This window comes from Xiphophorus couchianus, chromosome 8, assembly GCF_001444195.1.
Source record: "Xiphophorus couchianus chromosome 8, X_couchianus-1.0, whole genome shotgun sequence".
NCBI classification, from domain to species: domain Eukaryota; kingdom Metazoa; phylum Chordata; class Actinopteri; order Cyprinodontiformes; family Poeciliidae; genus Xiphophorus; species Xiphophorus couchianus.
The window spans coordinates 24,533,737-24,558,085 of NC_040235.1; the positions used below are offsets into that span (position 1 = coordinate 24,533,737).

At 42.5% G+C, this 24,349-nt stretch overlaps 1 protein-coding gene across 1 annotated transcript in view; it reads right to left on the reverse strand.

Annotated features, from left to right (window-relative positions):
• Positions 1-24,349, reverse strand: part of LOC114149278 (synaptic vesicle glycoprotein 2C-like) — a 59,258-nt gene that overhangs the window by 9,380 nt on the left and 25,529 nt on the right. Inside the window, exons 3-8 of the mRNA XM_028024991.1 lie at positions 18,967-19,147; positions 15,060-15,211; positions 6,609-6,742; positions 1,924-2,013; positions 1,733-1,843; positions 1,544-1,632 (exon numbers count right to left, since the gene is read on the reverse strand). Of these exons, the coding sequence (XP_027880792.1) occupies positions 1,544-1,632; positions 1,733-1,843; positions 1,924-2,013; positions 6,609-6,742; positions 15,060-15,211; positions 18,967-19,147 (757 nt within the window). The remainder of the gene's footprint in view (positions 1-1,543; positions 1,633-1,732; positions 1,844-1,923; positions 2,014-6,608; positions 6,743-15,059; positions 15,212-18,966; positions 19,148-24,349) is intronic.

Consider the following 24,349-nt stretch of genomic DNA (forward strand, 5'->3'; position numbering starts at 1 on the left):
TAAATATAGTCTATATTTTCCCCAACAGGTAAAAAGTTTCTATTTCTGCTGCTGACAGTCCTGGAGATCTGAGCTGATCTGAGAATGTAGCTGTTAAACAGATCAGAGGAGAGAAGGTCAAAGGTTATGAAGTTATGAAGTTATGAAATAAGCAAATTTGCTGCCATTTTACTAATTAAGCCCTAATAATATCTATTTAACCTCTAGAACAACCTGGCTGCAGATTGATTTATAGATCAAAAAGCTCAAAGGGGTTAACTCTATTGATGTTAGCACCTCTGAGACCTAGAATTATAAGGCTAGAATATCAAGGCAAAGAAAACTCAGTAGCTGCTGGTAGGGGCCATTCAGGGGCCTCCAGACATTCAGGGGCCTCCAGACATTCAGGGGCCCCTAGAAATGGTTTAATTGTAACACAGACCATAGATCTAAACCTGTAGCATCATTTATAGAGAATGACAATGTTATTACATTTTATCTAATGCATTCAGCTGAGAAAAATAAATAGTACATTTAGGATTTAATTAGGAAGTTTACTTTGTAAAAGTCTAAAGAATCATCTTGATAGTTTGATTGTTGCGTTACCATGGCTACAATATGGTGTAATCTTTGTGTTTGAATTGGGTTTGTTCACAAATACATCACAGTAAATAACCAATAATCAGTGATTGATTTAAAACTGAGCCAATAAACCTGGTCTCCCTCTCACAGATTCACCTGATCTAGATTTAAACATGTTAGTGATGCTGAGGTTCTTAGTAGGAAAAGTTTCGGGGGCCGGGTGGTTCTGTCTAAGGCCCATATTACCTTGGGCCGGCCCTGCATGAAGAGCTGCTGCAATGCGCATCTCTGGAATCTACCTGGAATCCCCCGGTGGCCCCTATGTCAGTCCCCCGATGCTTTGGGGACATTTTGATTAATTTCATTGTGACATGTTTGGTTTTTTGCTGCGGTCCTAATTATTGCTACAATATTTTCTCTGATGTTTATTTTGTGACTCTAAATGCTCTGAATCTTCCTTTAACACTTGAGGTTCTGCAATAACTTCTATTTACAGCCCAGAACCTCCAGCCCAGATCCTGTCAGCAGCGGCTTTAACCCGCCTGGTAGAAACGTTAAGGAGAAACAGAGCGAACAGAGAGCAGGTGGTACCACCTGCACATGCCTGGTGTAGACGACGACATGCAATGTGTCTATAGGCTCCAGATTTTTAAAGTTGATTTTATGGTTTTGTTGATGGTCTTAAGGAATAGCTACATGACTTCCTTTAGTGTTGGGAATAACAGCATGTGGGTAAACAGACCAAAAAAAAAAAAGAGGCAAATTCTGTATAAAATCACTTATCAGCATCCATGGTCAGCATATGAGTGATGCACTCACTACCTTAGAGCGAAGTTCTTCACACAAACTGTTAATAGCTGGGAAGTAGTGATGGCTACAGTTAAGTATCAACCCCAGAGCCATAGATAGCACCATTAAACATGATCAAAGCCATAAAAACACAGAGACTGTAAAAGGAAAACAGGAGGAGATTGTTTCTTACCCAAATGACAAAGTGAACCAGACTGCTGCCAGCTTCATTGTGTTTTCTTTCACTGGGTAGCTGAAGCATCTCATAAAAGTCAACCAGATCTTCCAGGGCAAAAAATAAATAAAAAAGTTGACATCATTCACATCCTAAAGGTTCAAAACGAACCAGATCAAATAAAAAAAAAAGAAAAAAGCTTCATACCCCTCTGAGCTGAGCCTTGATCTTGCAGAGGACCTTAACCACTGGGTTGGCCGACTCGTTCGGCATCTCCACCAGCTCGTCCAGCTGTTTGGGGACTTTTATCCTGTTCACCTGCAGGGGGCGACACCCATCTGTCAGCCACTGAGCGCTGCAGCGGACGCTAAGCGCTTGGGGACGGTGAGCATGCTTACGGTGAAGACTCTCTCAGGCTCTCCTCGGGCCCGCATGTTGGTGTCGTGGATGTGTTTGAGAACCATCCAGGCCTCGTCGTGTTTCCCCGTCTGGGAGACGGACACGTTTAGCAGGTAAAGCACACATACTCTGAATGCTAAGGCTAGTTAGCGTGGCCACTGATGTCGGCGGTTAAATAGCTTTTGTAAAATGATAAGTTGTTTCTCTGCTGTTAGCAACAGGTCCTAGCGCAGTTGATTGGCAGCGCTAAGACCCTCCTCCTGGCTCTGATTGGTTGTTTTCAGCCAGGAGCGGTGACTTTTTGCAGACTGCAATAGTAGCACTGGAAGGATGTGGAGGAGTTAGATTTTTTGGTAACACTTTATTTGATGGGTTGTGAATAAGACTGTCATGACACCGTCATAAACATGACATGACACCTGTCATGAACATGAGTAAGTCTTCCTTAATATTTATGACTCTTGTCATAAAGTGTCATACGGTAAATCATGACACTTTTAATACAAAGTTGACATTATTCAAAATGTCTTACTGATTAAACTTTAAAAATGATGTGGCTTTATGTTATTAAAGCTAAAGTTTAATCAGTGATACTTTTATAACAAATTTATGTGAGATCATAATATCTTAGTTAATGTCAAGTTGTCACAACAAAGACATTTTGAATAATGTCAACTTTGTATTACAAGTGTCATGATTTTCCTCCATGGGCTGCCACCTTATCGTGGTGGAGGGGTTTGAGTGCCCCAATGATCCTAGGAGCTATGCTGTCTGGGGCTTCATGCCCCTGGTAGGGTCACCCAAGGCAGACAGGTCCTAGGTGAGGGACCAGACAAAGTGCAGCCCGAAGACCCCAATGATGAAGGAAAACCTTGGACTTGGTGTTCCCTCGCCCGGACGCGGGTCACCGGGGCCCCACTCTGGAGCCAGGCCTGGAGGGGGGGCACGATGGCGAGCGTCTGGTGGCTGGGCTTTTACCCATGGAGCCCGGCCGGGCTCAGCCCGAAGAGGAAACATGGGCCCCCCCTCCCATGGGCCCACCACTCGTGGGAGGGGCCAAAGGGGTCGGGTGCACTGTGTGATGGGTGGCGGCCAAGGGAGGGGACCCTGGCGGTCCGATCCTCGGTTGCAGAAACTGGCTCTTGGGACGTGGAATGTCACCTCTCTGGTGGGGAAGGAGCCGGAGCTAGTGCGTGAGGTCGAGAGGTTCCGGCTAGAAATAGTCGGTCTCACCTCGACGCATGGCTCTGGTTCTGGAACCAGTCTCCTTGAGAGGGGCTGGACATACTTCCACTCTGGAGTTGCCCAGGGAGAGAGACGTCGGGCAGGAGTGGGCATACTTGTTGCTCCCCATCTCGGCGCCTGTACGTTGGGGTTTACCCCGGTGAACGAGAGGGTAGGATCCCTCCGCCTACGGGTGGGGGGACGGGTTCTGACTGTCGTTTGTGCTTACGGGCCGAACGACAGTTCAGATTACCCACCCTTTTTGGAGTCCTTAGAGGGGGTACTGGAGAGTGCTCCTCTTGGGGACTCCCTTGTTCTGCTGGGGGACTTCAACGCTCACGTGGGCAACGACAGTGAGACCTGGAGGGGCGTGGTTGGGAGGAACGGCCCACCCGACCTGAACTCGAGCGGTGTTCTGTTGCTGGACTTCTGTGCTCGCCATGGATTGTCCATAACGGACACCATGTTCAAGCATAAGGGTGTCCATATGTGCACTTGGCACCAGGACACCCTAGGCCGCAGTTCGATGATCGACTTTGTCATCGTTTCATCGGATCTGCGGCCGTATGTCTTGGACACTCGGGTGAAGAGAGGTGCGGAGCTGTCCACTGACCACTACCTGGTGGTGAGTTGGCTCCGGTGGCGGGGGCGAAAGCCGGTCAGACCTGGCAGGCCCAAACGTGTTGTGAGGGTCTGCTGGGAACGTCTGGCGGAATCCCCTGTGAGACGGAGCTTTAACTCCCATCTCCGGCAAAACTTCGAACACGTCCCGGGGGAGGTGGGGGACATGGAGTCTGAGTGGACCGTGTTCCGTGCCTCCATTGTCGAGGCGGCCGATCGGAGCTGTGGCCGCAAGGTTGTCGGTGCCTGTCGCGGCGGCAACCCTCGAACCCGTTGGTGGACACCTTCGGTGAGGGATGCCGTCAGGCTGAAGAAGGAGTCCTATCGAGCCTTTTTGGCCTGTGGGACTCCGGAAGCAGCTGATGGGTACCGGCGGGCGAAGCGGCATGCGGCTCGGGCGGTTGCTGAGGCAAAAACTCGGGTGTGGGAGGAGTTTGGAGAGGCCATGGAGAAAGACTTCCGCACGGCTTCGAGGCGATTCTGGTCCACCATCCGGCGTCTCAGGGGGGGGAAGCGGTGCAGCACCAACACTGTTTATAGTGGGGATGGTGTGCTGCTGACCTCTACTCGGGACGTTGTGGGCCGGTGGGCAGAGTACTTCGAAGACCTCCTCAATCCCACCAACATGCCTTCCACTGAGGAAGCGGAGCCTGGGGACTCTGGGTTGGGCTCTCCAATCTCTGGGGGCGAGGTCGCCGAGGTGGTTAAAAAGCTCCTCGGTGGCAAGGCCCCGGGGGTGGATGAGATCCGCCCGGAGTTCCTTAAGGCTCTGGATGTTGTAGGGTTGTGTTGGTTGACGCGACTCTGCAATATCGCATGGACATCGGGGGCAGTTCCCCTGGATTGGCAGACTGGGGTGGTGGTCCCTCTGTTCAAAAAGGGGGACCGGAGGGTGTGCTCCAATTATAGAGGGGTCACACTCTTAAGCCTCCCTGGCAAGGTCTATTCAGGGGTCCTGGAGAGGAGGGTCCGTCGGATAGTCGAACCTCGGATTCAGGAAGAGCAGTGTGGTTTTCGTCCTGGTCGTGGAACACTGGACCAGCTCTACACCCTCAGCAGGGTCCTGGAGGGTGCATGGGAGTTCGCCCAACCAGTCTACATGTGTTTTGTGGACTTGGAGAAGGCGTTCGACCGTGTCCCTCGGGGAGCCCTGTGGGGGGTTCTCTGGGAGTATGGGGTACCGGGCCCTTTGATACGGGCTGTCAGGTCCCTGTATGACCGGTGTCAGAGTCTGGTCCGCATTGCTGGCAGTAAGTCGGGCTCATTTCCGGTGAGAGTTGGACTCCGCCAGGGCTGCCCTTTGTCACCGATTCTGTTCATCACTTTCATGGACAGAATTTCTAGGCGCAGCCAAGGTGTTGAGGGGATCCGATTTGGTGGCCTCAGGATCTCATCTCTGCTTTTCGCAGACGATGTGGTCCTTTTGGCTTCATCAGATCGTGATCTGCAGCTCTCGCTGGATCGGTTCGCAGCCGAGTGTGAAGCGGCCGGGATGGGGATCAGTGCCTCCAAATCCGAGGCCATGGTCTTGAGCCGGAAAAGGGTAGAGTGCCTTCTCCGGGTCAGGGGGGGTGTCCTGCCCCAAGTGGAGGAGTTTAAGTATCTCGGGATCTTGTTCACGAATGGGGGAAGAAGGGAGCGGGAGATCGACAGGCGGATTGGCGCAGCGTCTGCTGTCAAGCGGGCGCTGTACCGGTCCGTCGTGGTGAAGAGAGAGCTGAGCCAAAAAGCGAAGCTCTCGATTTACCGGTCGATCTACGTTCCCACCCTCATCTATGGTCATGAGCTTTGGGTCATGACCGAAAGAACGAGATCGCGGATACAAGCGGCCGAAATGGGTTTTCTCCGTAGGGTGGCTGGGCTCTCCCTTAGAGATAGGGTGAGAAGCTCAGTCATCCGGGAGGGACTCAGAGTAGAGCCGCTGCTCCTTCACATCGAGAGGAGCCAGTTGAGGTGGCTTGGGCATCTGGTCAGGATGCCTCCTGGACGCCTCCCTGGTGAGGTGTTCCGGGCACGTCCCACCGGGAGGAGGCCCCGGGGAAGACCCAGGACACGCTGGAGGGACTATGTCTCTCGGCTGGCCTGGGAACGCCTCGGGATTCCCCCGGAGGAGCTGGAAGAAGTGGCTGGGGAGAGGGAAGTCTGGGCCTCCCTTCTGAAGCTGCTACCCCCGCGACCCGACCTCGGATAAGCGGAAGAAGATGGATGGATGGATGGATGATTTTCCAAATGACACTTTATGTCAACAGTCATAAATATTCATGAAGCCTTACTAAATTTGCTTAATGGAACAATGAAAATTTCGGAAACAACTCTGGTTTTCAATGAAAGGTTTTAGCGCTTGGATAATAAGGTGATTTTTCAGCCGCATCGAAATTTGTATATTTTGCAAAACTGCAAAGGAAACACGCTTTTCACGTCACATAAGTCATGTGATCAACAACTGGATGTTACGACTGGCGGAAATGAAGAAGAAGACGACAGGAAGTAGTACTTGGATGACGATTGCAGCAGTTGTTTGTTTTTTTTTACCAACTTATAGCGTGAACAAATTTATTCATGTGTGATTTTAATTACGTTTCTCACTTAATGGAAGCATTGCAGTTGTAAAATTGTGGGGGTTTTCCACATTAGTGTAATATCGACCCAGTTTTGCGTAAATTTGTAATGGAAGCGCAGCTAATAACTGTCAGTAGTATTGGTTCATTGTATTTAGCCTTTTCGCAAAAGTTGTTGATGCTAAAAAAAAAAAAAAAAAGAAAGAAAATTCCATAGAAACTCGTTGATGTTAAAACAAAACGTCGGCGCTGCTAGTAGAACAACATTGGGTGAGTTTTACCTCCAGGAAGAAGCGGGGGCTCTCGGGCATAAAAGTGAGAGCAACCACTGCGGAGACGCACGGCAGCGCACAGACCACCACAAACACTCTCCAGCTGTGGAACTGGTAGGCTGACCCCATGCTGAAACTCCACCCTGCACACAGAGCCGGGCATGTGCAGAATGCCATTTGAGAGCAAAATTGATAATACCAGAAAACACCAGCTTTAAAACATTCATTTCCTTTAAATGCTGCAAATTTTAACGTGAATCCTAAACAGACAGATGTTTTGTGAAGCATCCTCGGATGAATTAATCTCTAAGTCAGCAACTTTCTTTGTGTCCATGCAGACAATCAGCACATTTAGTGTTTTTATTTCTCCTTAGATTCACAGTGTCAGGCCTGATGCAGATGTTTTATTACTGTTATCAATCTGTTGTTGTTGGTTTTGAAAGTGATTATTCCAGCTGTTTGCACAAACTAACAAGCCGGTGATTTTGATGCTGCGGAGCTGTACGAGACTCCTCAACATAAATAATGTATAAATAGTAAAAAAAAAAAAAAAAACATTTTTCTGCTTTAATCTGGTTTTTCATGCAAATATACATCAATGAAAGTAGCTTATAAAAATATCCATTCGACGTAAATTACACATGAACATGAACGTGTTATTTACCTTTATCAAGGTTATTTTTGTAAGAACAGAGATGCTTTGCTACCATGACACCATGTTGTACCGAGCAAATCAATAAATGAACTTCAAGTAAGCATGTAGAAAACATTTCAAAACACAATTTAAGGAAAGCAGGCAGTGAACTTCAGAGAATTTGAAACTTTTTCAGCAAGTCGGGAGAAGCGCCTTCATGTCCCGCAAGTCCTGTACATAAGATGCATGTTAGCGCTCAACAAAACCCATTCAGAATTCATGCAAAGGATGCACACATTGCTTTAAAAAAATACTAAAATAAAAAGCCTAAGTCGTATTAAGAGCAGCGTAATAAAGTCAAATTTTCTATCTCGATCATATGTGCCATGTAGATTTTTGTAAGATGTGATCAGAACAAAATGTCTCTAAGTCCAGTTTGCCATTTTCCCAAACACATTCTGCACCCAGGAGATGAAGGCCATCATCTAATGATCCACAATTCATAACAAAGTTTGATAAATTAATATAATTTCTATTGGTATTAGCGAGTAATTTATTGTTTTATCATGTATACATGAAAGACATTGGTAAACAATAGAATGAATTGGCGTTTTTCTTCTCTAGAGAACACGGATGGTGTTACGTTTTGGAGAGAAGCAGCACATGTCGAACTCACCAAGGAAATCAGTTTAACTCTCTGGTCAGCAACGTCTGCCCTGTTCAGTCTCGACAGAACTGAACCTGCGTTGGCGGCACTGACTCAAGGGTTGCAGTTGCTTCTGCTACTTCCTTTTCCTGCTTTATTTTTACCTCAGGTGTTCTCTAAGGCCTGTGGATATTGGTTTCAAAGCAGACCCACCACATTGTCATGTGGGACAAAAAAACAAAGTGGTGCAGTATGTCCAGTACTCCAAGCAGGAATCGCAAAGAGAAATAAATGCAGAAATGAATAATCTGTTTCAGTCAATTTCATCACAATCACAAATCGGTCCAATTAATTCTAACATGGATCAGTGGCCATAACTCAGGTTTTAAAATTGATGTTAAAAAAAAAATAAATCAGTTCACTGTAATATTTATCCTTAAATGACGGCGGGTAACTCGATGTGAACGCGTATAAATGTTTAAACCGTTCATTGAGCAAGAAAAGACCAGGAGGACCAAGTACACTGTAAATCAAAACATTGAATTTAATTGAGAAAGATGAGTGAATATAACTTGACTTTTGTCAAAGTCCAGTGAATTTCTGGGTCACATTGAATTTCAATGTTGGCTTTAATCAAATAAATTTACTGGATTCAACTTCTTTCTTCTTTTTTTTTTTAACGTAGTTGTAAAAATCACTTGGTTTAAATAAGTTGAGAAGTTTTGGGGGTAAAAATGTTTTTAAAATGTACTTATTTTAGTTTATGTGACAGTGCGGATTGGCCAGGAAGGTATCCCACAAGGCATTGTGCCAACAACAGCAGCAACTAATTAAACCACTTTTTTATAAGTCACAATAATGTGTTTTAAGATGTTAAGGCAATAAGGTAAACTCTTTTTTGCCTTAAAAAAAGGCACTACTTTCAGAGCAGTGCCGCTCCTATTAGCTAGGTTTTCTTAGCATTTACATTTGCATAAAACTGCACCATCAGTGAGTTGTATTTTAATTTTTAATGACCGTTCTGCCTCAGGGTGTAGCCTTGCTCACTGAATAGTAAGCAAAATATCACACATTTCATATTCTGTTAAAGTTTAAATAGAGACACAAATAAAAAGCAGTAGCAAAAAACTGTTTCAATCAAGCAATTTTATTTTTATATATACAGTTTCCAGTAAATAAGAAAAAAAAGTGCCTTCAGAAAGCTTCAGAGTTTATTTTCATAAAAAGGTGCCTTTTAAGTAATAACATACTCACATTTATTAAGTCATGCTCACTAAAATTTCACAAGTTAATATAACAAAAAATTAAAAATTGAAAGGCAACAAGTTTGAATATATATTTCGAGTAAGGAGAACCGATTAAGTTTTAGAGTGCCTCATTTAAAGTGACCTCTGATGATGGAACCCGACTCGGGGTCCTCCACCTCCGACGGTTTGGACGCCACATCGAGTTTTTTCGTTTTAAAATAACTCTGTCTGGATTTAATCCACCTGCACGTCACCAAAATAGCCGCAGCGCAGAAACATGTAGGCAATAAACGTATCGGTGCAGCTTGTAAGAGTACAAACCTCATTAGGGGAATTATAGCTATAATGGACTGGAGGGAACGGCTGACTGATTCCGAAACTCAGCAAGATTTATGTCCCCGACTCTACAGGAAGTGAGCGTAGTTAAAGCACAGACACACACACACACACACACACCCTCACACACACACACCTACATGCACACACACACATACACACCCCTACATGCACACACACACATACACACCCCTACATGCACACACACTGTCCTTGGCCATTGTTCACGGTATGAGATTAATTCTAATCATTGCGGTGTTCATCAGAGAAATGGCAGAAAAAAAACGACCTTAAACGCAGAACATTTGATGTTTTGCTTCTTGAAATGACTCTGTCCTTTTGTTTCCTGTGAGCTTCAACATAATAAAAGAAAACACAAAAAAGACAAAACGGTTCTCACTCTCGAACTTGCTCGCATACTATTTGGCCTTTGTCCACTAGTCAATGCAGCGAGCACTGCGGCGGAACCTACTACCCACACGTCACTGCATCTTGGAGAAAAAAAAAAAAAAGAACGTGTTGAAACACCGGCGTCGGATCAATTGACCTCCATCAGCAGCCGCTCTCGGCATTCCCGCCATCACTCACGCAAACAAAGTTAGCGCGCTTTTAAACGAAGCCTGTACGTTTGGTTAAATGGCGCAGAGTTACAGCTAAAATAAACATTTCATCTTTACGTGCGTCTGTGCCTCTTTTGTATTTACTCAGCTAAAAACACCAGGGAACATGGCTCACATTTTTTTGGGTTCTAGTTCTCGTTTGAAGATTGACAAAAATGAGGATTGTAGAGATGTTGGTATGTGTGTGTGTATATTGACACAGTCAATAAAATGTAAACATCTTACAAAGACCCTGGAGATGCATTACATGTCACTTGTGCTAAAAATGATGCTATATAGCCTCACAAGTGTATACACTTCTCATGTGACATTAAACTTTGTAACTGACAGTCATCTTGATAGGCGGTTGCTATGGAGTTTCTATGACAATAATAAGCCACAAGCTTTAACTAGCTCTTACAATTTTTGAATACTTTACTCAATTTCAGTGCTATGTACTGCAGCACTTACTGCCGAACTAGCAAAATATTATCTGTAAGCTAAGACAGACATGGAGCCTTCGTGTTTGTTAGTACATGTACTCACCAGAACCTTTTTATTCACCAAAAGAGTTCCTACGTCCTTTACAAAGCTGTTGAAACACGCATAATATCTACAGTCTTTCTTATCACTGCTCTTGGGAGTAAAAGCTAATCAGCACCGAGGAAAATAAATAACGCTCCTATATTGGCTACTTCGCAACCACCAGCCAATAAGCGTCTCAATCAACCAAATTTATTTGTATATCACATTTCAGCAACAAGGGAGTTCAAAGTGCTTTACATCATAAAAACACAAAAGTAAAAACAACCTGCGATCAGAAACCAGTAGCAAACGTTACATTTTGCTACTTTATCAAGTGTCGTCGTTAAAAACATCTATGCACATCATACATGTTGGTCAATGTTCCATTTATTATGGTACAGTAACAAATGGACCATTAGCTTTGGTATTCCAGTTTCCCAAGCTGCATTTTTTTAATATATTTTTTGCCACACTGTACAAAAAGAACTGAGAATATGTGGATTTTCTGCAAATTAATGCAGAAATCAATGTTAATTTCATGAAAACTGAACCACAAATAGATCAGGCGGTGAACTGTAACCATTGCATAACACTTTATTCCTCTTGTTAATGAAGTACTTTAGCAAATATTTTTTAAAATAAAATTTAAAAATAAAATATTTAAAAATAAAAATCTCAATTGACTCAGTTTAGTTTTATATTCTATAACCAGTGTAATAAACTCTTATTCCAGTTGCAGTTCTGATCCCCGTTTGAGTTAGCTAGTGTGTTCAAATGGGGATCAAAACTGCTGAAAATGATCAGTGATTAAACAAAATGACCAAGATTATTTGAAATCGTACTCCTTTCAGAGGAAACTGAGTAGATGTGAGAAAATTAATTCTTTGAATTTGTTGGCACAAAACTTTCCCAACCTGGGTTATGCATGCGAGAGTTGGGTAAAGCTGTATTCACTCTTTTTTTTTCTTCCATTGATCATGTATTGTTGATGTTGGAGTTAATTTGCTTTATGGTAGAAAACAGAACACCTCGTAGCAAAAAGTACCTGCCACCGACACTTTGAGCTATTTTTATGTAACATTGTCTTCAGGCATTGTTTCAGCCCCCGAAAAATTTCCTCAGACATTTTTTACTTAACACTTCCCACTAAAGGTGCTTTATCACGGCGATGTCAACACATCTATACAGTCACGCGTCCATATAATAGTCCCAGCGGAGTCAGCGTGCTGCTGGCGAGAATCCAGGAACCGAGTTCATTATATCCCATCAACGCAGCCCTGAAAACAGAAAAGACTCCTCCTCATGCATCACTTTCTCCTCCTCTCCTTTTACAGGTTCTCTCTCTTTTGTTTTCTCTTTACGTCCCTTCAGTCCTCTGCAGTATACCCTCACCTTTCGATTATCTCTGACACAGGCCACATAAATCAGGAACACGCTACAGCTCTCATCCTCCTAATCTTTTTTCCTTTGCTCCTTTTCCTTGATTTTCAGCCCTCCGCACCAGATTGATTTTATTTTGCTCGTTTGGCTCTGATCAGCTGACGCACACCTCATCCGTGACCCTGCAGCAACAAACACCTAAGGTATAAATTTATATATATATATTTTTTGGTGCTGCTCCATAAACTGCTGTGAAATCAACATAACAAATATTGATTAGGAATAAATGACATTAAACATTTTTCTCTAACTGAAGATTTCACAGTACCTGAATGACGCTTATGTGTTCCACATGTTTTCTTTTCTTAACTTAATTTACAATAACAAATGTCGAAGCCCTTGGAGAAAAGGTCTTTTTCACATTTTCCTGTGATCAAACCTCACAGTAATCTTCAGATCCAGCTCATTAAAATTCAAACTTTAAAAAAAAAAATCATGGTCATACTTCCTTTTTTTAAAACACAGAAAGTTTGTTAACTTCAGTTGTCATGAAATGCTACATATGTAAAATATGACTTAAAAGAAATGCGACTTTGTAATTTGACACCTCTGTCTCTTTAAGAAACTCCTGCTCTTTCTGAAACTCGCTTTCAGGAAGTCATCACAACTAGGCTGCTCTATTAACCCTTTAACAACATTTTTACCAGCGTTTCACTGAGAAGTAGCTCGTATAATGAGCTCAGCAGTTCCACCAGGTGTTTGCTAATTGCTGCTGGCTAGTCTGAAGGAACTGAGTGGGGGAGGGTTACTTTGAAGTTTAGAAACTGCAGCTTCGAGGAGGAGCGTCGTCCTCGAAGGCGGAGCTGGGTCCACCCAGGTCCACCCTGAATGGTCGCCATGGGAGATGAAAGGATTTCTCTCAGAGGCATGAAAGAATCAAAGCAACACTCCAAGTATGTTTTTGATGAAAGAACAACATTATAACATGATGTACGTAAAGCTCAGATAAGTTGGATTTTACATAATTTAATTTAACTTTTAAAAGTTCAAGGTCTGAATATTTTTGTTTCATGTCTGCTGCGTTGCCTTTTGCTGCTGCTCCACCTACAGAGCCACCTGCTATCTGCTTGTTCCCTGAAGGCTGCCTGCTTTGTAAATAATCCCTGCAAATGGGAAATGATATGCAATGCCCTCCACATATTATGTGTCATATAATAATGTATGGACTTCAGCCTGACATTAAAACCCATTCAGCTGTTTTTTTTGGGGTTTTTTTTCGTGTTTGTATCCTAGTCATTAGAAATGTCATTAACATTTCATTATGTCCTAAATTATTCCTGCAGGCTCGAGCCACGCTGGCTCTCTTATCCAACGGTCCAGCTTCTCTCTCTGTCTCTTGATTCTTAACTAATGCAGTCTTATTTTGCTCAAGGTATTTCACCCATTTGCAGATCTATAAAAAGTCATCCACAGTTTTACCTCCACCCCTCACACTTGGTTAGTGTAATGGCTTTTTATTATGGCGTAAAAGATCTCTACAGTGTAGGACGGAGACCCCAGGGGATGCTACACAATAGACAGAGAGTGATGCTGCTCACTGCAGAAGAAAAGACTTGTGTGTTAGTCTTACTCGAACTTTCACACTCTGCTTCTTCGCGTCGGTTGAAGTCGAGGAAGGAACCGTGAGCAATTTGATAAACAGCGGCTCTCAAAAGTCTACACATCCCTAATAAAAAAAACATGTTTAAGTCTGACAACATGTTGAAAATATCAGAAACGTTTACCAGTTTTAATCCAGGCGAAATGCTGTATAATTTAGAGTTTTCAAATGACCAAACAGTCATTGTCCTGTCACGGACCTACTTGCTACAAGACAAGAGTGCAACCAAGTGGGAAGCCGATAGCTTAGCGGAAACATTAGCCGGAATAACCCCTAAGTAACACCAGGTATGTTTTAACTTAGTCTTAGCATCCTATTTTTGTTAATCCACTCTTCATTGTGACCATATTGACCACAGTTAAAATCTGAATTTTGTAGAGAGTTACTAAACATCTCTAAATCTTCTCTTAGCATTCTGGTACGAAGCAAATAGAAATAATCTAAGTAATCTTATCAGATGTAAACCAGGTAAAGTTTAGTCTAATTTCAGCTGTAATTTCTGAGCACTTCATTATGAATTCAATTCAAACCTTTGTACAGTTCCACAGTTTAACATATTCAAGTAAAACATCAACATTTGAGGAAATAATTACTTTAACAGCAGAGATACATTCAGTTAGGGCTGGAAAATGAATAAATAAATATATATATATATATATATATACTGTATATATATACACCGTGATCAATATCAACGGATAATATGTCTGATAGGATATTCAACACATCATTGACATGTGATGTCACACTCCCAGGAACTTTGTAGCTGACAGACATCTTGGTAGGTATCTGCAGCTAACTGTCATGACAGTTGCTATGGAGTTGCTATGACAATAATAAACAAGCCACATTTCTGTGTCTCATGCGTTTTTCTCTTGCACATTTTTCAGGAGTGTCAATATACTTTCTTCTTATTGGTCTCGAAGCCTTGGTTCCACTGTGCTTTGTGCTGCTCTTGCCTACCAAAATGGCGGTTCAGTGGGGCGGATCACTTCTGCTTCAGACATGTGGGAACTATGTATAATTTCACTGAACTCCAAGCCAGAACCACACAGCATTCTGGGAGATTTATAGGCAGAGAAAAGACTTTCACCGGTCAACCTCTCACGGCTAGCTAAGCCAGATTGGCGACAACGACTAACTTACTTGCTCTATGGTTACCTAGCAACAAAGTGTTGAATAACTTGCGCAGCAGAGATTTCTGGTTTTGTCACCAGGCCTCAAAACTGCTTAAACATAAAAAGGTCACACCACCAGATATTTCAGATATTTAAAACTAAAATCTAATCACTAATTGTCTATATTGACCGATCTGAAACATTTATATGGTGATACGTTTTTCAGCTATATAGTCCAGCTCTACATTCAATGTACGCATAAAAGCGACTCTTCAATAATCCTGGTACATCAGGTGAGAGAGAGCTGACACTCACCGTAGTGTGGGATGATGGCCCAGGCCATGGCTGAGGCGTAAATCCCTCCGATCATCCAGAACATGCAGAGCCAGCTCAGGTGCTCGCCCCGCTTCTCCCTGGCCAAGACCTCCGCAAAGTACGAGAACACGATGGGCACCGCGCCGCCAATCCTGCAAAGTCATTGTATCGCCATCAGCTGCACATGTTTATGTTATTTCATCTTAGACAAGATGTATGATGATCACTGTGCATCATGAGGAGCTTTCACTCAGCATTCGTCTCCAACACTAGCTGCGTTTCTGTTACAAGTGTGCGCGAAACTTTGTCCTTCCTCTAGTGCCAAAAAACATAATTTTGAGATCGCGGCGATCTCACATTATCAAAAACATAATTTTGAGATAATGTGACTTATCACATTATCACGTGATAAGTCATTAAAACGTGCTGCGCCATCTTACTTTCTCTCGTTTTTTCCACAGAGTAGTAAAATGCAGCTGCCGATCACGTGGCTCATGTGATGCGAAAAAACCCCGCAGTTTTGCAAAATAGCCCAAATTCAATACTGCAGAGAAACGTCCTAATCCTAGTGCAAAAACGTTTTGCAGCGTTTTTACGAAATTGCCGTGTTTCCATTACGCAAATTTATTTTCGCAATGCCAATTTGCACAATTATGTCGTCAATGGAAACGCAGCTAGAATCAATTTAATGGAAACCTGGGGTCAGTTCAGCTGGTCTTCATCTGCATGTGAGCTTACAGTGGAGTATTAAGGGCACACTAAGAAAAAAAAGATTAAAAAGTTAAAAAGTCGTAATATTATAAGAACAAAGTCGTAATATTAAGAGAATAAAGTTGAATAAAGTTAAGATAACGGGCGGCTGACATGACAGGTTACAAATGTAACCTGTTCTATCCATTCTCAGATAACAAACTGAGCAGTGCTCTGTTAGTTGTCCAATACTAGATGATGTTTTATTGTTTAACTCTCCCGGTCTTATCTGCTGTTCTTTGGTCTTCATGATCATTTTTGTTCTCCAACAAACCTCTGAGACTTTCACCTCAAAGCTGGATATACACTGATTAAATTAAATTTGATTAAATTACACGCAGCTGGACTGTGTTTACTAACTAGGTGGCTTCTGCTGGCAATTGGTTGCACTGGATTTTATGTCGGGACAAAAGAGCGAATGGAGGTGAATAAACACGTATTCTAGACCTTCGTACACATTGTTTTGTCATCCTTCTTTCACTTCACGATTATGCACTACTAAGTGTCATAATTGTCAATAATGACCCTTAATCATAAAAAAGTACATGTACTTTTCCACATGTACTTTCTAACATGTAAAAAAGAACAAGGAGGTTTGTAGCTGTAACATGATGAAATGTGGAAGAAGGTCCTACTGGTGCTGGTGTTGTTTCGTTTTTGTTTTTTTTGAAAGGGTTGTGAGTCTGTACCCAGGTACATTTCTCTCCCTTGTCGGCTTCTATCCACTCAGGCGTGTTCCATTTATTTTTTTTGACAAAAACCTGTCAAATTTTAAAATACTTACATTTTTCCAACAGCCTAAACCTTTCTCAGTGCACTGTGCTGTGGCCAGTTTGCATTTGTATGGCCTGATCTGGGCTTTACAACCAGCTGTTGTATTTCAGCTCGCTTGAGCGACCGACTGTGTCGCTGTCATTTCTACTGTAACTACATCCTTGCAGTGGAAGTTAATTCGCGAGAGCGTGAGGGAAGTAAAAACAGTCACTTTTTTTTCACGTTCTTCCAGACATAGATGTGAATATTACACATGCCGGAACACCCGAACGTGCCAGGCCTGGTCTGGAGGGATGGATGTCAAAGCAGGTTTTGGCGAACGTGGACTTTTCCGACTATTACTCAGATCTGTTGGTTAATTCTTTAGAGACAATTTGTTCCCTCATTTCAGCCTAATTGCAAAAGATTTCGCAGACATAATCTGTGCTTTCTTTTACTCCATCTGGCCCTTTAAGTCTTCCCTCCTGTTTTGCTGAGGCGGTTTATGGAATCGAAGTTAATGAGGTAAGGAAAAGCTTAATGAAACAAGCTGCATCCAGTTAAACTGGAGACACCACCCTCCAAAACTCCACACCTCAGCATTTCCATCCATGTCCCCGGCTCCGGAAAAAGGCCACCACAGATCCAAACGATGCAAAACGCATCCAACGTCACATATTAGCTTCGCTACTTATTAGTATTTCATTACCCTGGCGACGGCTCGTAATAATGAGATACTGTCTCATGACAAGATAATCTAAAGTCTTATTTTGCACTTTTTTGACATTCTTCCAAAACTCACAGGATTTGTAAAACCACTTCTGAAGTGTTGCTCATTGAAGTTAGCAAAAAATGTTTCTTTCGTTCAAGCCAAACTTATTTTTCCCAATTTGTTAGAATAAGACAATAGCAAAGCAGTCAGCAGGTTTCCTTGACATTTTTACCGCTTTGCATTTTGTAAATAGTTGAATTTGACTTCAATGTGCTGTCATTATGACAGATTTGGATTTCATCTAACTTGATCTTAATGCACCAATAATTAAAGGCTTATGTTGTGGTGTGTTAATTACATTTGGATTTAGCTTGTTGTTATATTATTCAATCGTTAGCTTCATAGCATATTTGCTTCAGTCATAATTTGGCCTCAATGAGATATTTGCGTAATACTGATTTCCTTACACAGCTGCATTCCCCTGCCTAACTGCCTATGTCCTCAACCTATCAGGATACTTCTTAACAATCCAAAATCCCTATCATGTTTTATAAAATATGATTTTTTTTCCTCCATATTTTATGCATGTTTTTTGAAAACTTTAAAGGGGCAGTGTTGCCTTTTTCCAGCCCCATGGTGCCATTTTATGGAACAAGCAAGTAAATATGTTACATTCATTCATAAAAACATGACTTAAAAGAAATTTAACTTTGCAATTTAATGCCTTGAAATTGAGCCTCTGTCTCTTTAAAAACTCCTGCTCTTTCTGAAACTCCGCCTTCAGGAAGTCACAACATGGCTCCTCTATTAAACCTTTAGCAACGTTTTTACCAGTGTTTCACTGAACATTAGCTCGTATGATAAGCTCAGAAGTTCCACCAGGTGTTTGCTAATTGCTGCTGGCTAGTCTGAAGGAGTTGAGTTTGGGGAGGGGTGCTCAGCAACTTGGAAACTGGAGCTTAGAGGAGGAGCTTTGTACTCAAAGGCGGTTCTGGGTCCACCCAGGCATTTTGCACAGCTGAATGGTTGCGATGGGAGATTAAAGGATTTCTTAAACAGGCATGAAACAATCAAAGCAACACTCCATGTATGTTTTTGATCAGGGAATAACATTATGTGCTGTAAATCTCAAAAAAGTTGATTTTACATAACACTGACCCTTTAAAATATGACTTCGGCAATTATGCTAAGAAGCTAACGCTATACGAACATGGTCTGTTTAACTTTTGAAGCGCCTTAAGATGACATTTGTTGTCCACATATAAACAATCTGAACAGAACATTTTCAAACAAATCTGACAAACCCATTCAAGTCTGCTAAAACCAAATCTATTTGTTTTTTCGGCAGCTTATCAGCTCACGTCAACGCCACCAGAGGCTCATTCACCGTATGAACATGCTGTTGGTCAACTGCGAAGGGACGGCAAACCATTTATCAAGGAAGCTGGCAGATGAGCTGACAACAGCTTGCAGATGTTCACTTATTGTCTTTGACTTGTTTCTGCAAACGTGTCGGTTTTGTGCAGTTTCTTTAAAGAAGAAGAGACGACAGAGCAACGAGCAGCGGAAGGAAGGATCAGGCTGCATAAAGGGGGAAAATCCTCACAGGGGCCTTCAGAATCTCATTCACACTGAGGATGAAGGGAAGAAGAGTGGGGAAAGTAATGAAAAGTAAAGGTTAAGTGCACTCACCCAAAGCCAGACACCATGCGGCAGAGGAGGAACATACTGTAGCCTTGAACAAAGGAAGAGAGGAAGGCAAAGAAGCCGTTGACGGACATGGATATGAGCAGGCACTGTTTGCGGCCCACCTTGTCTGACAGGCCGCCCCAGAAAAACGCTCCGAACATCATGCCCAGATACACAATGCTGCCTGCAGAGAGAGGAGGAGGCAGAAAGAGAGCAAAAAGACATGTTTTTAATTACTAAAACCTCGACATATTCAGCTTTTAGAAACATTAACACTGCAAAAACACAAAATCTTACCAAGAATGTATGTTCTTGTTTCTAATATCTCAGTACAATTGAAATCTAAAACTGAATTACTTTTCCAGGAAGATATAGGAGCTTGTTTTAAGTAATATTTCAAAAGTACTAGTTCTATTGGCAAGTGAAATAAATAATCTGCCAGTGGAACTAGTATTTTTTCAACAATATTAATGAAGCTCCTATGTGTTGCTGAAAACTTATTTGTAAGTTAGTTTTCCTTTTATTTGAAATGTGCTAAGATATTTGCATTAGATATTAGATATAAAAGAATAAAAGAATGCTTGGTGAGATTTTGTGTTTTTGCAGTGAAGCTGGTAGCTAATCAGAACAATAAAACCGAACAGTAGCAGTACAACCGGGAATGCTGCAGCAAAGACTCAAAGAAGCAAAGCAGGTGGGAATCGTATCATATATGGCAATAAATTTCTTATCAAAATAGGAATTCTGATTTATTGCCGTCAAGATAAATTCCGATTAAATATGTTTAAAGCCACCTAAAACTGTCCGTATTGGTAGCTTTGCTGTTTGTGTCCACTGTTTGTTCAATGAAAGTATTGATAAGCAGCAATAAATTTGAAAACATGATTAAATGTAGTTACAGTGTGCAGTGTAGTGACAAAAATCAATCATCCTTTAAGTGACTTGGTGTCAGGATCTGTGTTTTTCTGTTTATTTTGAGTTTTCTGTGTCTCGGTGTCTCCGTGTTGTCCTGTCTCCCTTTGATTAGTTCCTAGGTGTGTCTCATTCCCTGATTACCTCCTGTGTATTTAGTGTCACCTGTGTCTCTGTGTCTTTGTCAGGTCGTTGTCTCATTTTGGCGTCTGTCCTGTGTGTGCATTTTTGTTTCCGTCTTCCATGTACCAGTTGCTACCGATGTTGAGCCCTGGCTTCCGCTCTGTCGTGCTGCCTGGTTTTGTGGACTAATTTTGGAATGTTCATCATTAAAAACCATCATTCACACCTCTACCTGGATTCTCAGTGTCTGCCTCACCACTTCACTCCACCACCTCATGACACTTGGTGACTTAAAGTTACAAATGGATATGATTTTCAAGAGCTGTCATTGCTGTGGCACCGCCATACAGTTACCTAAAAAAGCAGTAGTAAATAGTTCTTATCGTCACTTTTATCGCTGCCACAATAGAACCACAGAATATCGAGATAAAATTTTAAGTCCACATTGCCCACTTATCGTGGGAAGTCATCTCTGCACCATTTGAGATGTTGGTATCTTTTTTAAAAACAAAACTAAACTGAGTTGCTCCCAGCCACACACAGAGCAGACTAAGCCTATCGAGGTCTACACCGATGGCACACGGAGGATCGATTAGTTGAGCTCGGCTCATAGCACTAAAATAAACCACATTGTGACTCCAGTCCACGACGCTGTAGATCACCCCGACAGTGTTTTAACTACGCTGGGGGTTTTGCGATCACACTGCCAGAGTCTAATGACAGTCGATGTGTCTGGGTTTGGATTGACTCTGCAGTGTGAGGACGGGACGATCAGGTTTCAGATAACCAGCCTTTACAGCCACAATATAAATGCAAAGGAATGTGTTACAATGACTTCTGTACGACACAGTGACGACGCGTTAGGTCAGGTGTTCGATTTTTATTGGCCAGGTTTCAATTATTCTGGCATTTTATTAGATTGCAATAAAGACTGTGAGAAAAACTTTAACCCCCCTTGAAATTCTTTATCTTATTTGCTTTTCTGTCACACTCAATTGTTTAGGAGCATATACATTTTTAAAAAAATAGGCAATCCTTTTTTAAAACATTTTTTTGCTCTTTTTCCGTTACTTTATTATATTTTTATTACACTTTGAAAGGTTCAAGGAGTATTTTCATTAAGGACTTTCCAAACCACTCTGATCTTCTGGTTCTGGTCTTCTCTACAACACCAGAACCAAACATGGAGAAGCAGCTTTCAGCTTCTATGCACCACAAATCTAGTACAAACTTCCAGAAAACTGCAAATCAGCTGAAACACTGAGTTCCTATAAATCTAGACTAAGAACCCACCTGTTTCCATTTGGCTCTGAGTCGTAATAACTGGAACATTGATCAACATATTTGATGTATATTTGCTTGATTATTTTGATGACATTTGACAAAATGTGATGTTTATTGCTTTGTTTCATAACGGGCTTTTATGGAGTAAATCACTTTGAAGTGCCTTGTTGCTGAAATGTGCTGATGTGTCACTTGACTTGACTAATGTTCCTAATTTCTATCCTTCCTTTCATATATTTTGTAATTGAAACGCTTAAAGTTGAGCTAAAGAACTGCAATGGAAACACTTTTTTTGGATCCTACGAGTCATGTGATCAACAACCGGATGTTGCTACTGGTGGAAAAGACGAAGAAGACGACAGAAAGTGAATGGAGGATGTGATGGCATGGAATGTTTTCTAATAACTTCATGCGTGAACAAACTTATTAAAGTGTGATTTTAATAGCGTTTCTTATTTAACGGAAACACCACAATTGCCTTTTGACATTAGCAGGGTACTGACAACGTTTTGAGCACATTTGTAAAGGAAACAGCTGCTGTAGTGTTCATAAATTAGCAATTTCTCTGTACGGCAACTCCTCCACAGGAGTTTGGAGTTTGGAGCCCCCCCCCCCCCACACACAGGGTGGTCGTGGACAGGGGCGAGAGCTGCCAGGCCTGTAAATGGTCCACTTTATTCTGTTGTGTGCTAATAAAAATGCTAATGCTAGTGGAAGTGGAGATGCGATTGTTTGATGAGGCAGCAAAGAAAATAAGCTGGCAAGGGAGAGGAGGTCTTCTGTTCTTTTTGCGCTCGCTGCGTCTCTGGTGATGGGACAGATTCACCGGGAGCAGGGGGGCCTTATCACGCTGCGCAGGCACGCCGAGAGCGAGCGATTCATTACAGGTGACAGTCACAAAATCTATGCACTGCGGCAGCAGAGGAGCCTCCTTCAGGATATGAGGAGGAGGCCGTGTGATACGGTATCAAACGGAGTGTCTGAAAATGCTGCATTCTGCACAAAAACCAACAAACAAACAAAAAAAACAAACGCTGGCGCCTTCTGATTTGTGTAGATACACGCGGGTGCGTGTTCGGGAAGAGATGGTATCTGCGGAGCACCACCTCGTTTGTTTTATGGCCGCTCTCGTGCTCCGTTTGTACGTGTAATGAAGGGGGGAGGATGGGTGTGTGGGGAGGGGGAGGACGGCAGGGTGGTTATAGCGATGGGGCATCTGAGACGCAGCATAAAAGGCTTCTGAGATTGGATTTGTGATTTCCCGTTAGGGTTCAAACTGGGGTCAGACCTCAACAGCTTTTATGTAGATTTGCGAGGGTCAGTTTAAAGCAGCAGAGCGTGGCGGTGGCAGTAGCACGTGTTTGACGCAGTTAAGCAAACACTTTTACCGTGTCTGTTTTATAAAGTCCATCACATCTATAAAGCAGATAACCTTTCCAGATAATCTGGATAAACAATAGTCTGTTCATAAATGTAGAATTTAAGTAAATCACGTAGATTAAAACAGGTGACCTCAGCAGTTTTAAGTAAAATCAACTTTTTGAGCTTTACATCTCGCTATAATATTACTTCCTCATCAAAAACACACATTGAGTGTTGCTTTGATTCTTCCGTGCATGTTTGCGACGTCTTTTAATCTCCCATGGCAACCATTCAGCTGTGCGAGGCGCCTGGTTGGACCTAGCCCCGCCTTGGAGGATGAAGTTCCTCCACAGAGCTGCAGATTACAAGCTTCTTCCTCACAGACCAGCCTTTCCCTTCCACTCCTTCACTCGGTTCCTTCAGACTAGCCAGCAACAATTAGCAGACACCTGGCGGAACTGCGCATCTGCTAAGCTCGTTATAGGAGCTACTTCTCAGTGAAATGTTGGTAAAACTGCAGTTAAAGGGTCAATAGAGGATTGGGATGACTTCCTGAAGGCGGAGTTTCTTAAAGAGATAGAGGCTCAATTTAAAAAGTTGAATTACAAAGTGAAATTTCTTTTAAATCATATTTAATATACAACAAGTGAAGTTATCATAGTTACTTCATTGTGCATGGAAAACTCATAGTACTGCCCCTTTAAAAATCTAACTGAGGCCAATGAGATGGAGCAGAGTAAGAACAGCAGAAATAAAACAAAGAAATGCCGTTTTGTTTCCACATAGCTAGGACTTAATGAAAGAGTTACTATGCAAGTAAAAAGAGTAGAGATGGAGTTATTATTTTCATAAAGCAAGAGGAGGGGTGCATTTGTTAACTTTATTAACACTAAACAGCTCCATTTTTCGGGGGGTTGCCGACTCTTAAGCTGACTTCAGCGGTCTCCCTGTGTGCTGCTTTTTTCCACTTTAATTAGCTCTTATGTGTAAGCGCGAGTCTCTCCCAACGCCTCAGTTTCTGCTCTGTTTTTCTCTCCTCGCAGCATCCGGGCATGGATGAGAGGAGAGCGCAGGCAGACAGACAGACAGAAAAACAGACGGCCTGCATCACATCACAGGCGAGTCGAGCGCTTACTTCCTCAGCTGGAACGCTGGAGACATTAAGCGAGCGCTGAGGGGAACCCCAGAGGACCACGTGTGACTGATGAGTGAGCTGATGCAGGCGGTGAGACAGACGAGGAGTGGCGGTAAGAGAGAGAGAGGAGAAACCCCTCAGGAGCAAATCACAGTCCTCAGATATTAATTACTTTAACACCTGCTGATTTGTTTTTCCCCTCATTGGGGTTTAGTTACTGTTTTCTCTCCCTCTCAGTTCTATCAATGCACTGTTTGACCATTGATAGCATGTGCAGCAGCGCTAATCCTTGCATATGCAATACATTGAATATGATTTCAGATTGTTGTGTAACTTTTATCCAGGTTTACTTAAAAAGTGAGCAACTGTGGCTACAGATGAATTTCCTAAGCAGAGACGCCACCGGAGGGCGCTGGAGGGCGGTCTCGGAAAACCTGAAGAAAAGATGCAAAAATATAAAGAGTTAATCCAACACATTAACTTTTTTAAATCTAATCTCTTTTTCAGTCACTATTGAAAAAATTCAGATTTTATCGAACATTATTGTTTTATCTTTCTGACTGGCTGCCA